This window comes from Anolis carolinensis, chromosome 6, assembly GCF_035594765.1.
Source record: "Anolis carolinensis isolate JA03-04 chromosome 6, rAnoCar3.1.pri, whole genome shotgun sequence".
NCBI lineage: Eukaryota > Metazoa > Chordata > Lepidosauria > Squamata > Dactyloidae > Anolis > Anolis carolinensis.
The window spans coordinates 5700590-5714976 of NC_085846.1; the positions used below are offsets into that span (position 1 = coordinate 5700590).

At 41.3% G+C, this 14387-nt stretch overlaps 1 protein-coding gene across 1 annotated transcript in view; it reads left to right on the forward strand.

Moving 5' to 3' along the window:
- LOC100562255 (uncharacterized) overlaps positions 1-13491 on the forward strand; it is a 63027-nt gene extending 49536 nt beyond the window's left edge. The window contains exons 9-13 of the mRNA XM_062957048.1: positions 5458-5626; positions 7688-7735; positions 9051-9169; positions 9401-9542; positions 11670-13491. Coding sequence (XP_062813118.1) covers positions 5458-5626; positions 7688-7735; positions 9051-9169; positions 9401-9542; positions 11670-11779 — 588 coding nt within the window. The 3' untranslated portion in view covers positions 11780-13491. The remainder of the gene's footprint in view (positions 1-5457; positions 5627-7687; positions 7736-9050; positions 9170-9400; positions 9543-11669) is intronic.
- The last annotated feature ends 896 nt before the right edge of the window (positions 13492-14387 follow it).

Genomic DNA, 14387 nt, shown 5'->3' on the forward strand with positions numbered 1-14387 from the left:
TGAATTTGTATATAGTTTGGAGTTATGTTATAAACATATCAGGCACATGGCACTTATATCTGAAAAAATATTGCATAGCTAAATAGTATTTTTTTCTATTTGTATTGGAAGCCATTTTTTTTAACATGTAATACACTAGCCTTTATATGTTGATAGTATCTGTTCTGGATAGTTCAAGTCCTGTCTTGTTATGTATTGATATAAAATCCAAGTATTTTTATGAAAAGTTTATCGTAATTTGGCACTTTGTATTTTTAAAATGTGTTTCAGTATTGACAGGAAGTTTTTGAAATGCTTCTCTGATATATTTGCTTTGTTCTACCTTCTTCACCCCACTGACTATGATCTTTTCTGTCCTTTGTAGTTTGGTAAAGGTTAGGAATATATCATTTTAAGTTCAATATTATTGTTATGAATGCAGTGTTTAGGTATGCCATTGCCAAGAGACTTGCAGTTTGTATTTTTAAAAGGTACATGTATATTTAAATGTATATTTAAATGTACAATTACGCAGGTTTTTAATGTATGTTTTAATTTTTATTGTAATTTATTAATTTTGAAAGACTTTTAAATCTGATGTAAACTGTTTTTCTGATGTATATGTTTATATTGTAAGCCGCCCTGAGTCCCCTGATGGGTGAGAAGGGTGGGGTAGAAGTGATGTAATAAATAAATAAATAAAATGGCTGCATGGAGTGCCATTATCTTCCCATAGAAGCAGTACCTATTGATCTACTCACATTGGCATGTTTTCGAACTGCTGGGTTGGCAGAAACTGTGGCCATGACTGCATGGAGCACCGTTACCGTCCCCCTTGGAGCAGTACCTATTGATCTACTCACATTGGCATGTTTTTGAACTGCTGGGTTGGCAGAAACTGTGGCATGACTGCATGGAGCACTGTTACCTTCCCCCCTGGAGCAGTACCTATTGATCTACTCACATTGGCATGTTTTTGAACTGCTGGGTTGGCAGAAACTGTGGCATGACTGCATGGAGCACTGTTACCTTCCCCCCTGGAGCAGTACCTATTGATCTACTCACATTGGCATGTTTTCGAACTGCTGGGTTGGCAGAAACTGTGGCCATGACTGCATAGAGTGCCATTATCTTCCCATAGAAGCAGTACCTATTGATCTACTCACATTTGCATGTTTTCGAACTGCTGGGTTGGCAGAAACTGTGGCCATGACTTCATGGAGCACCATTACCATCCCACCAGAGCAGTACCTACTGATCTACTCACATTTGCATGTTTTCGAACTGCTGGGTAGGCAGAAACTGTGGCATGACTGCATGGAGCACCGTTACCATCCCACCAGAGCAGTACCTATTGATCTACTCACGTTTGCATGCTTTTGAACTGCTAGGTTGGCAGAAGCTGGAGCTAACAGCGGGAACTCACTCCGATCGGATTCGAACCGCCAACCTTTAGGTCAGCAAATTCAACAACTCGGTGGTTTAACCTACTGCACCACCAAGGACTCCTACATTTTTGATAACCCACTGAAAATTAATTTCGAAGTTGAATTGTGCAACAGCAGTGGTTCCCAACCTGTGGTTGGTGGACCACCAGTGGTCCACAAGAATGAAAATATGGTCCACGGCCTCATCATTACTACTACAGATGATAACACAGCCCAACCAAGAATATTTTTTTGGTGTGTCTTCGTTTTTAGGCCTGTTCGTGGGGTTATTTGCGGTTGATGTAGAAAATTGCATTGGATAGACCACATCAGCTCTAGATCATTAAATATGGTTTTCTGTGGGCGAGCAGATGGTGACTACTGGATGGCATACGTTCTGTATCAGAAACTAGATCTGATGTGGTCTATCCAATGCAATTTTTCTGAATCAGCACCCCAAATAACCAAACCGAATCTAAAGTTGACCAAAAAACAGATTCGTAACCCTTTTGGTACTAATGTTGGAGAGTGGTCCCTGGTCAAAGTGGTCCCTGGTTAAAGGGAAAAAAAGATTGGGAACCACTGTGCTACAGCAACCAGAATAAAGCCTGCTTCTGAGCATGTGCAGAGTGACAATCCCATCCCAATAATAATAATAATAATAATAATAATAATAATAATAATAATAATTATTATTATTATTATTATTATTATTATTATTATTATTATTATTATTTATTTTTCTATCCCATCACCATCTCCCTGAAGGGACTCGGGGTGGCTAACATGGGACCAAGCCCAAAACAGAGACAAAACATAACAGGTTAAAACAAGTATCAATAACTAAAAACAGTGTCAACAAAACAATCAAATAAAATAAACAATTAAATAAATCTACAGCACATCTACGTTGTTCAAAGCAGAACCTGATGGGAAGATCAGGCAGAAAGTGATGGAGATAAAAGAAGCTAGTTCTGTCTTCCAGTCTGCAAAGTGTCCTGAATTATGTAATATTAATGTGCCTTTGAGCATGTGCAGAGTTCAATCTGGATTGAGGGCAAGGCTTGTAGGTAGGCTTAAGGCCAATGCGAAGCCCTTGTGGGTGCATCTACACTGTAGAATTAATGCAGTTTGGTGCCACTTGAACTGTCAGGGCTCAGTGCTATGGAACATGGGAGTTGTAGTTTGGAAAGGGGGAAAGTCCTTTGGGAACTACAATGCCCATCACTTCATGGTATGGAGCCATGACGGTTAAAGTGATGCCAGGCTGTATTCATTCAACAGTGTAGATCAGGCATGCACCAACTTCGGCCCTCCAGGTGTTTTGGACTCCAACTCCAAAACACCTGGTGGGCCCAAGTTGGCCCATGCCTGGTATAGATGCATCCCAATAAAACTTCACCATTGGCAAACCTTGCCCTTAATCTGGGAGACTGCACTTTGCACATGCTCAAAGGCTTACGAAGATCATACATTTCTGGGCTGAGCTTTGGACTCTGAGGACAAAGCCGGCTTCTGTTCTCTCCATCACTTCTCCCTTACCTTCCCATCAGCTTCTCCTTTGAACTTCCTCTTCATGTATTGTCCATAGAGAAGAGGGGGGAAAAGCCAGGGACAAACATCATTGAAATGAATAGGACGGAAGCAGCCCTCCCATAAAATGCAGATTGAAAATTTCCCCTTTTCAGGGACTGTGTGTGTGTGTGTCTTGATAGCAGGGATGCCACATTTCCTCTGTTAGCCTTGCTGCTGTGCTTATTAAAATTTTCATGTCAGGAGCGACTTGAGAAACTGCAAGTTGCTTCAGGTGTGAGAGAATTGGCCATCTGCAAGGATGTTGCCCAGGGGACGACCAGATATTTGACCATCCTGTCGGAGGCTTTTCTCATGTCCCCACATGGGAAGCTGGAGCTGACAGATGGGAGCTCACCCCGCTCCCCAGATTCGAACAGCCAACCTTTCGGTCAGCAGTTCTGCTGGCACAAGGGTTTAACCCATTGCCTCACCAGGGACTCCATTGTTAATACCACACTTCTCTCTCATAGGACATTTGTTGTTGTTGTTGTTGTTATTAATATTAACACCCTACTTCTTCTCTCCCATAGGACATTTAGTGTTGTTGCTGTTGTTGTTGTTCTTATATATTTATACCCTGCTACTTTTCCCCATTTTTATTATTATTATTATTATTATTATTATTATTATTATTATTATTATTATTATTATTATATTGTATGACACAGCAAACAAGATAGACATGCTGGATTTCGTATCACAAAATCACAAGTTGAACACTTCCCAAGTGTCTAGGACTGTGTGATGTATTTTCGGATGATGCGCGCAGATCCCAGCAGGGTGGCCTTTTGCAGTTGGCAGATTGTAATTTTGTCAATGCCTATTGTTTCCAAATGCCGGCTGAGATCTTTTGGCACGGCACCCAATGAGCCGATCACCACCGGGACCACCTGCACTGGTTTCTGCCAGAGTCTTTGCAGTTCAATCTTGAGGTCCTGAGAGCGGCTGAGTTTTTCCTGCTGTTTTTCGTCAATGCGACTGTCACCTGGGATGGCAACATCAATGATCCAAACCTTTTTCTTCTCCACAACTGTGATGTCTGGTGTGTTGTGTTCCAGAACTTTGTCAGTCTAGATTCGGAAGTCCCACAGTATCTTTGTCTGCTCATTTTCCAATATTTTTGCAGGTTTGTGATCCCACCAGTTCTTTGCTGCTGGGAGGTGGTGCTTGAGGCGTAAGTTCCAATGAATCATTTGGGCCACATGGTTGTGCCTCTGTTTGTAGTCTGTCTGTGCGATTTTCTTACAGCAGCTGAGGAGATGATCAATGGTTTCGTCGATTTCCTTGCACAGCCTGCATTTTGGGTCATCAGCTGATTTTTCAATCTTGGCCTGAATTGCCTTTGTTCTGATGGCTTGTTCCTGGGCTGCAAGGATCAGGCCTTCTGTCTCCTTCTTCAGGGTCCCATTCGTGAGCCAGAGCCAGGTCTTCTCCTTATCAGCTTTTCCTTCAATTTTGTCAAGGAACTTTCCATGCAATGTTTTGTTGTGCCAGCTGTCAGCTCTAGTTTGTAGTGCAGTTTTCTTGTACTGGTTTTTTGTCTGCTGTGCTTTGAGGAGTTTCTGATTTTTGACTTCAATCAAAGCAGGTTCTTCACTTTGCTTTACATATTCTGCCAGGGCATGTTCTTCTTCTTTACTGCTTGTTTTACTTGTAAGAGTCCTCTGCCATCAGATCTTCTAGACAGATAGAGCCAAGTCAGAGAGGCCTTAGCTGGGGAGTAGAACTAAGAGCACCTAACTCATTAGCATTATGGAGAATCAAACCCAAACGAAGTCTATACTGGCTCGGTCGTCGCCCAGGATAAAAAGGACCGCGGTGGATGCTGCTGATTCTGGACATCCATCGACAAGTGGGCTACGGAATCAAAATACAAATGACAGTCACAGAAGTGGCAGAAATATACAATGCCAGAAAACCACACTATTATTATTATTATTATTACTCGACTTCTTCTCTTCCATTGGACATTTATTTTATGGAACATGGGGATTTTAGAGGTATTTTAATTGAATTGAATTGTAATTACCTGTGCTTATTGACAAAGAGAAACCAAGCCAATTCAAGCATCTCCCTTAGTTGTTATTGTTTGTTGCTTTCCTCAAAGTCGTTTCCAATGTATGGTGATCTTAAGAGGGTTTTTCCTTGGCATTATTTTTTCAGAAGGTATTGAGCCTTTGCCTTCCTCTGAAGCTGAGAGAGTGTGATTTCCTTGATTGAATTGCAGGCATTTTCCTGGCATTTCCTTATAGGTGCCTTAAAATACCTCCCTGCTTTTAAGCAGTACCTATTTATCTATCTACTCACATTTTACTTTCGAACCACTAGGTAGGCAGCAGCTGGGCTAAAAGCCAAGAGCTCACCCTGACCTGAGCTTCGAACTGTCAACTTTTTGATTGACAAGATATACTGCAACTGCTGTTTTAACCTGCTGTGCTAACCATTAAAAAGTTATTGATCCAGCAAAACGTGAACTCAAAAGACCTGGCTCTTGGGAACATTTGAGAAGGGGCATAATTCCTTTGCTTTTTTTAAATTTCAGAGGTATGACACTTTTCTGGCACCGTTTTTTTTACAAGAGAGGCCCCTGGAAAGAAGGAAGAGGGAGGTGGCAAGGACATCGCATGAACAACCACGTCAACGGAGTGAGTAAGCACATGTGAAATGGGCATTATAGGTACTGGGATGTATAGTTCACCTGCAATCAATAAGCACTCTGAACTCCACCAACGATGGACCTGGAACTAACTTGGCACACAGAACCCTAATGACCAAGAAAAAAATACTGGAGGTCTTGGGAGAAATTTATAGGAGTTGTAGTTCACCTACATCCAGAGTGCACAATGAACCGAAACAATGATGGATCTGGACCAAACTTGGCATTCATTCCTGATATGTCCACATTTGAATATTGGTGGGTTTTGAGAGGAATTGGCCTGGACATTTTGGTGACGTAGGTAATAGGATGTATAGTTCACCTGCAATCAGTGAGCACTCTGAACCCCACCAACAATGGACCTGGAACTAACTTGGCACACAGAGCCCCCATGACCAGTAAAACATACTGGAGATCTTTGGGTGAAATTGGCAAAACAATAATCCACTATTACATGATTCAAGAGAATCAATTTTCTTTGGGGGAAATTCACCTTGATTTGGGGGGAGTTATTATTATTTATTTATTTACTTACAGTATTTATATTCCGCCCTTCTTTCTCACCCCGAAGGGGACTCAGGGCGGATTACAATGAACACATATATGGCAAACATTCAATGCCAACAGACAAACAACATACATTAGACAGACTCAGAGGCATTTTTAACATTTTTCCAGCTTCACGATTCCGGCCACAGGGGGAGCTGTTGCTTCACCGTCCAGCAGTGGCTGTACTTCCTCATTCCTTTTCCTCGTGTTTTGCTGGCAGTTTTATGATGTTGTAAATTGGTTAAATTAGCCTCCCGCATAAAGCGTACCTAAATTTCCCTACTTGACAGATGCAACTGTCTTTCGGGGCTGCATAGGTCAACAGCAAGCCGGGCTATTTAATGGTCGGGGGCTTAACCCAACCCGGGCTTCGAACTCATGACCTCTCGGTCAGTAGTGATTTATAGCAGCTGGTTACTAGCCAGCTGCGCCACATCTACATCCAGAGAGCACTGTGAACCCAAACACCGATGGATCTGGACCAAGCTTGGCACACTTACCTGAGATGGAAAAATTTGGTTACTGGAGGGTTTAGGGGAAATTGACCTTCCTTTCTGGGAATTGTAGTTCACCCACAACCGAGGAAACTGTGACTTCCACCAATGATGGACCTGGACCAAACTTGGCACACAGAATCCTCATTAATAACTCAACCTACTGGAGGGTTTTAAGGGGACTGACTCACCATAGTGGGAGTTGTAGTTTACCCTACAGCCAGAGAGCACACTAAACCCCTCCAATGATGCATCCAGAGCAAATTTGCCCAACATCACAAACTTTAAGTACTGATGGAGTTTCTCGGGGTTAACCTGGCATGGTGACTAATATGTAAGATATAGTCCAGATATATGTGGACTATAGCGTCCATAATCGCCCAGCTATTATAGCGAGTCCAGTCAAAGATTCTAGTTCCACAAAAGAGGAACGTCTCCAAAGTCTGTTCATTATGGTAGTACAAAACAAATAAACAAAGTTGGTTAATCCAGAATGTTGCTGAATCATTTCGCTTTCGCTTTCCGTTTTCTTATTTCTAATGACACATTCGATGTGTTCTAATCTTGTGCAAGAAGAACAGGTCTGGGCATATTGTCCAGATGAAAACTGGGATGTAGCATGCAAAATTAATACAGTTTGATACCACTTTGCCATGGCTCAATGCTATGGAATTCTGGGAGTTGTAGTCCTCTGCCAAAGAGTGCTATCCAACTACAACTCCCGGGATTATGTAGCATTGCACCGTGGCATTTAAAGTGGTGTCAAACTGCATTACATCTATGATGTAGACAGGCACCCTTAAGGATTTGTAATGCAGATTTATTTTCCTCTTTGGAGACTATGATAGAAATCTTAATTAAAGGGGCTATTAAAAAAATTACTAACGGGATACCAATTGTGTGATGGATCCAAGGGGTAGACCTGAATAATGATAAGGATGATATTTGAAGATGGAACTAATATATAGATTAAATGTCATATTCTGGATTTCCTTCCTTCCTTCCAGGAAAACAGTCCGTTCTTCATTTGATCCCAGGCCATCATTCTAGCAATGGTGAGTAAACCTGTGGCCCCGATTCATCATGGAGTAAACGCTTCTATTTACAGAAAAGTCAAAGTGTGTATGTTTGTTTGTACCACAAAGGCTTAATGTGGCTTAATAGATCTGGGCCAAACCTGGCAAACATACACTTCATCACCCAACTTCAAATCATTGTTGGGTTTCAAGTATAAAACCAATCACATTTGAGAGTGAGAGGCCAAAATAGTAAGAAGCGGCAGTATATAGATACTATTCGGCTATAGCCGATTAGCTACTCGGCTATAGTTGTCTATGCAGTGCTCTGATGCAAACACAAGAGCGTGGTCTGTTGATAGAAAGGATTAGCTACCAGCCTAAAGGTTTGTGGTTATGCAGTGCTCAAACCTAACCACAAGAGGGCAGTATATAGCTAGAAATGATAAGTATGTATGCAGTGCTCAAATACAACCACAAAAGGGCAGCCTATAGAAAGGATTAGCTGTTGGCCTATGAGTATGTCCGTATGCAGCACTCAGATGTGACTACAAGAGGGCAGTCTATAGATATCAAGGATTAGCTCCTAGGTATAGGTATTTACGTATGCATTGCTCAAATGCATCCACAAGGGGACAGTCTATAGAAAGAAAGGATTAGCTGCTCGCCTGTTGGCATGTATGGATGCAGCAATTAGATACAACCACAGGAAGGCAGTATATAGATAAAATATTATCTCCTCATCTATAGGGACGTATAGTCCCCTCGGGTGAGAAGGGCGGGGTAGAAATGATAGAAATAAATAATAAATAAAATATATAGACAGAAAGGATTAGTTTCTGGCCTCTAGGTATGTCTGTATGCAGCACTCAGGTGCAACCACAAGAGGGCACCCTATAGTTGAAAAAGGATTAGCTCCTTATTAAATGCTTGGATGCAACTACAACAGGCCAGCCTATAGATAGAAAGGATTAGCTGCTGGCCTATTAGCATGTATGTATGCAGCACTTAGATACAACCACAAGAGGTTGTTAGGAATTTGTGGAAGTTGAAGTCCAAAATACCTGGAGGGCTGAAATTTGCCCATGCCTAGTATAAATAAATACCTATTCAATGCTCAGGTGCAACCACAAGAGGGCAGGAATAGCTACTGGCTTATCAGTATATATTTATGCAGCACTTAGATACAACCACAAGAGGGCAGTATACAGATAGAAAGGATTAGCTGCTCCCATCATCCCAGGATCATCGATAAAATGAAGATAAACAATTATGTTGGCCAATTAATTTTGGCCGATCCACAGGGGAGTTTCAAATATGCATAAAAATATCTGTCTCCCGTTTGACCCCATAGACGAGGAGAATGAGACCGAAATCTGGTGGGAGCCCTTCCTGCAGCAAGGCCGGGCCCTGGAGCTGAGAGGCCGGGATGTTGTGGTCAAACAAAAAGGACTTTACTTTGTTTACAGCCAGGTAAGACGGGGAGAAGGACCTAAGTGTCCCAGGAGCTGGATGGCCCTTGAGGTCTCCTCCAACTCTATGAATCTATGGAACTACATATCCCAGGAGTCCACAGCATGGAACTATAGCAATTAAAGTGGAATAGAAGTGTTATGTTAGGTTGAAAGAATCCCCAAGCTTGCTGTCAACCAGTCTAGACCAACACCTACTTCAATCTTTCTCCCTTCGTTCCTTTATTCCTAGGTACTATTCCACGACCCCACTTTTACAATGGGGCAAGTGTTATGGAGGATGGCTGTGGGGAGACCAGATCAAATCTTGTTCCGCTGTGTCCAGAGCATGCCTGCACACCCAGGAAAAGCCTACAACAGTTGCTATAGTGGAGGTGAGAAGAACTCATTGTTTTGAATCAACTAAGTTTGCATTCCACACTATAGATTTAATGCAGTTTGATTCTATTTTAACTGCCATGATGTGGAGTCCTGGGAGCTGTGTTTTGGCAGAGAAGGAGAAAGATATTGTAGAACTACAGCTCTCATAATTCCATCACATTGAGTCATGGTAGTTAAAGTGAAAAACTATTGGTTGGTTAGTGAAGCCTGCCACCTAGTGTTTGAAGGTGGAACTGCAGGTGACTCTAAGAACACAACATCACAAATACACTAAGTAAAATACATAGGTAAAAGTAAAGGTTTTCCCCTGACATTAAGTCCAGTCCTGTCCCACTCTGGGGTTTGGTGCTCATCTCCATTTCTAAGCCAAAGAGCCGGCGTTATCCATAGACACCTCCAAGGTCATGTGGGCGGCATGACTCCATGGAGCTCTGTTACCTTCCCGCTGGAGCGATACCTATTGATCTATTCACATTTGCATATTTTTGAACTGCTAGATTGGCAGAAGCTGGGGCTAATAGCGGGCTCTCACTCCGCTCCCCGGATTCGAACCTGCAACCTTTTGGTTTGCAAGTTCAGCAGCACAGCGCTTTAACACACTGCGCCATGGGGGTTCCCAGTAAAATACATATCGGTATGTTAAAATGTATTTCTCTAAAGTATGCATATTAAAACACACAGAACAAATTTAAAATCCAGTAGACCAGGTATGGGCAAACTTTGGCCTTCCTGGTGTTTTGGACTTCAACTCCCACAATTCCTAACAGCCTACCGTAGACACAGGACATGACTTTAAAATTCCAGGATTCCATCACATTGAGTGATTGCAGTTCAAGTGAAAACCTATTTGTTGGTTAGTGAAGCCTTCCACCTAGTGTATGAAGCTGGAACTGCAGGTGTCTCTAACAACAACAACAACAACAACAACAAATTTCTTACCTGCCTCTCCACATGGCTGAGGGTGGGGCACAGTTTAGTTAAAAACACATAATTATAAAAACATTTAGTAAAATACATATATTAAAATATATTTCTATAAAATATGCATATTAAAATACACAGAATTAAGATTGGAATATAGTAGCCACAGGACATGACTTTTAAAATTCCAGGATTCAATCACAGTGAGCTGTGGGAATTACTGTAAATAGAAAACCTATTTATTGTTAGAAAAGAATGCCACCTAGTGAATGAAATTGGAACTGCAGGTGACTCCAAGGTAATATTTTGTCAGATGTGCATAAATGAAGCCATGGATATCCATCTCTTGGGGTCATATAGTGACTTAAACACTGGACTAGAATTCTGGAGACTTGGGTTTGAATCTCTGCTTGATCATGGAAGCTCATGGAAGTATATTATTATTATTATTATTATTATTATTATTATTATTATTATTATTAGGTAAAGTCATGTCCGACTCTGGGGGTTGGTGCTCATCTCCATTTCTAAGCCAAAAAGCCGGCATTGTTAGATCATGACACTGGGTTGGATTCGAACCTGGCAGCCTTCAGTTCAGCAACCCAGCCTTCGAGTCACAAGGCTTTAACCCACTACGCCACTGGGGGCTCCAATAATAATAGTAATAATAATAATAATAATAATAATTATTATTATTATTATTATTATTATTATTATTATTATTTTATTATTATTAGAAAAGCGTGCCACCTAGTGAATAAAATTGGAATGAAATTGTCAGATGTGGGTAAGTGAAACCATAGATAATCCATCCATTGGGGTCATATAGTGACCTAAACACTGGACTAGGATTCTGGAGACTTGGGTTCAAATCTCTACTTGATCATGGAAGTTCACTGGGAAACCTTGATCAAGTAGTAGTAAAACAATCACAGGAGTAAATATTATTTGCAACTTATATACAACAACAATGAACATATACAAAGAACATAAGACTGTTATATACACAGTGATTGACTAATTTCCATTTTGGGAATATATTTTCTTTTTAGTTAGACCCTGAGCAAGTCACAGCTCCCAGGATTCCTTCACATTGAGCCATGGCAGTTAAAGTGGTGTCAAACTGCATTAATTCTACCATGTGGATGCAGCCTAAGAGCCTTTCCTCCTAACTGAACCCCTTTGGCTTTGCCTTCTAGGGATCTTCCACTTGCAACACGGAGACCGCCTGAACCTACGTATCCCGCGATTCAACGCGTCTTTCGATGTCAGCGCTCATGGGACATTTTTAGGGCTGCTGCGTTTATAGAGTCTGCCAGCCTGGTGTAATCCATAATTGAAGAATATTGGGACAATTAAGCAATGCTGGAAGGTGGAGCCTTGGGTCCTGGAAGCGTCTTGATGAAAGAACGGCAGTGTAGTTTCTCTAAGTACTTTCACATGGAACCGACGGAATCCCAAGATATGAAAGACGGGATTTGGAACGTAAATAGCGAGGATCTTGGACACAGAAAGTTGGCCTTTCCAGGGATCTCTTTCCCCCAGTTTTCCAAGATTTCAGCATCTTTGCTTCCGCTGTTTCAATTGTGAGAGGACATATGGCACTCATCTTGAATTTTTGCATTCAGCCAGAACAAAGAAATGATACAGTGGGTACATCTACACTGTTGAATAATTGCAGTTTGATACTGCTTTTTTAAAATGATTTTTATTGCATTTTTCTAAACGTGTACAGCGAAAGAGTGAGAACATATTCTGATAGGAAAGCAAAGAAAAAGAAAACGAGAACCCACAATCTCCCTCCCTGCCCCCCCCCCCCCCCGGAGGAGATAGATAGATAGATAGATAGATAGATAGATAGATAGATAGATAGATAGATAGATAGATATATTAGCTGTGCCCGGCCACGCGTTGCTGTGGCTAGGACTTAATTTTTCTTTTCTTTTTGTTGTATGAACGTAGAGGCGTGGATGAGAGGTTGTGCTGTCAATTTTTGAGGTTGTGTGGCATTTAGTTTAGTTGTTTTGTCCGGTGCCATGATTCCATTACCCTTTTATATATATAGATATATATATAAAATATATGAGGAAAAACAAAAATTAAAAAAAGGAGAGAAAAATAAAATAGTTGACTTCCGTTCATTTTCCTTTATCCCATAGTTGTCCGGTTTCTATACATCTCAAAAAAAAAAAGTAAAAAAAACTTTTTTTCTATCTTCTAAAGTCTATTCTTCCTGTTTTCTTTCATTTATTTTGCATTTGTCTTTATATAACTCTCAAACATTGTCCAATCCGTCATCTTAATTCCTTTTCCATTACTCTGTTTTAATATATATGTCAGTTTGTCCATGTCTTTTATTTCCATAATTTTGTCTATCCATTGTATCTTAGTGGGGATTATATGTTGTTTCTAAAACTTGGCAAACACAATTCGGGCAGCCGTCGTAAAAAATGTAAATTGTTTGTCTGTGTCCAAATCACCAAAAAAAATCAAAATCAAACATAACTAAGAGATAAATTTCAGGTTTCATTGGGAAGACTTTTTTTTAGTATTTTTTTACATTCTGTATGTATTATTAATCTCCAAAATTCGCCTGTTTTTCCACATGTCCACCACATGATACTGCAGTTTGATACTGTTTTAACTTCCCGCACAAAAGCTTTGAGTCCCTGGGAGTTGTCGTTGGCAGTGAAAGGTTAAAGACTATGTCAAGTTACAATTCCTAGGATTCCATATCCAGGACAGTTAAACTGGGGTCAAACTGCATTAAATCCACAGTGTGGATGCACCCTGTGCAATGGCCAGTCTTATTCTATTTTTTTTTCCCTCTCTGTTAGGAAACGGGCATTGCTTCCCACTGTTGTAAACACAGCTTGGTGAGGTTTGCAAGAATGTCACCTTGAAATGATGTTGTCCTTGGTGTGTGGTGGTAACTATTTTAAATGTTATTGTAATGCAATGGTTTGCGGTAAGCAAAGGGTTTGGTTAAAGGAGGCTAAAATAAAACGTTAGCTATGCCGAGAGCTGTTTTTTGAATTCACAGTCAAGAGGTACATTCAGACAGACACTTTGAAGGGTTCATCTACACCAGGTATTTGCAAATTTGGGCCCTCCAGGTGTTTTGGACTACAACTCCCACCATTCCTAACAGCCTCAGGCCCTTTCCTCTTGCCCCTCAGCCGCTTAAGCAGTTTTGGACTGCAACTCCCATGGACATTTGTAAAGTGTGTCCCATTATCAGACATTATTTCCTGGTGTAAACCATGGTGTTTTGGACTTCAACTCCCTCCATTCCTAACAGCCTCAGGCCCCTTCCTTTTGCCCCTCAGCCGCTTAAGCGGCTGAGGGGCAAAAGGAAAGGGCCTGAGGCTGTTAGGAATGGTGGGAGTTGCAGTCCAAAACACCCGGAAGGCCCACGTTTTCCTAAACTTGGTCTACACTGTAAGGTTTAATGCAGTTTGACACAAGGGAAAGATTTGGCAATGCAAAGCATTCCTCTCCAAAGGGAAATTTAATTTTTCGTCCTTGCTTTCAAGGCCACTTTGCAGAAAGGGATGGCCTTCGGAGAACCGCATTCGGGTAGAAAAACAAAGGAATTATTCTCCAGGCCTAATCAGGGCATTCAATTCCTTTTCCTACAACGGACGCAATTAGCAGAGAATGCTTCAAAATGCACGGATGGCAATGGGCTCTGACAGTCTGAGCCACACTTCTGGGAAGAGTTCTGGCTGACAGTCAATCCGTCCGGGGCCTGTTTGCTCTGAATTAAATTCCTTTCCATACAATGAGTTTCTTTTTTCTATTCCTCAGTACAATAGGTTGTCAAGCACGGCACCGCACCCTCACCCCTGGGATTTATAGTACATCAAGTACAACCATATGTTAGCAGGTGAAATCATTGTCTCTGTATTCCACCA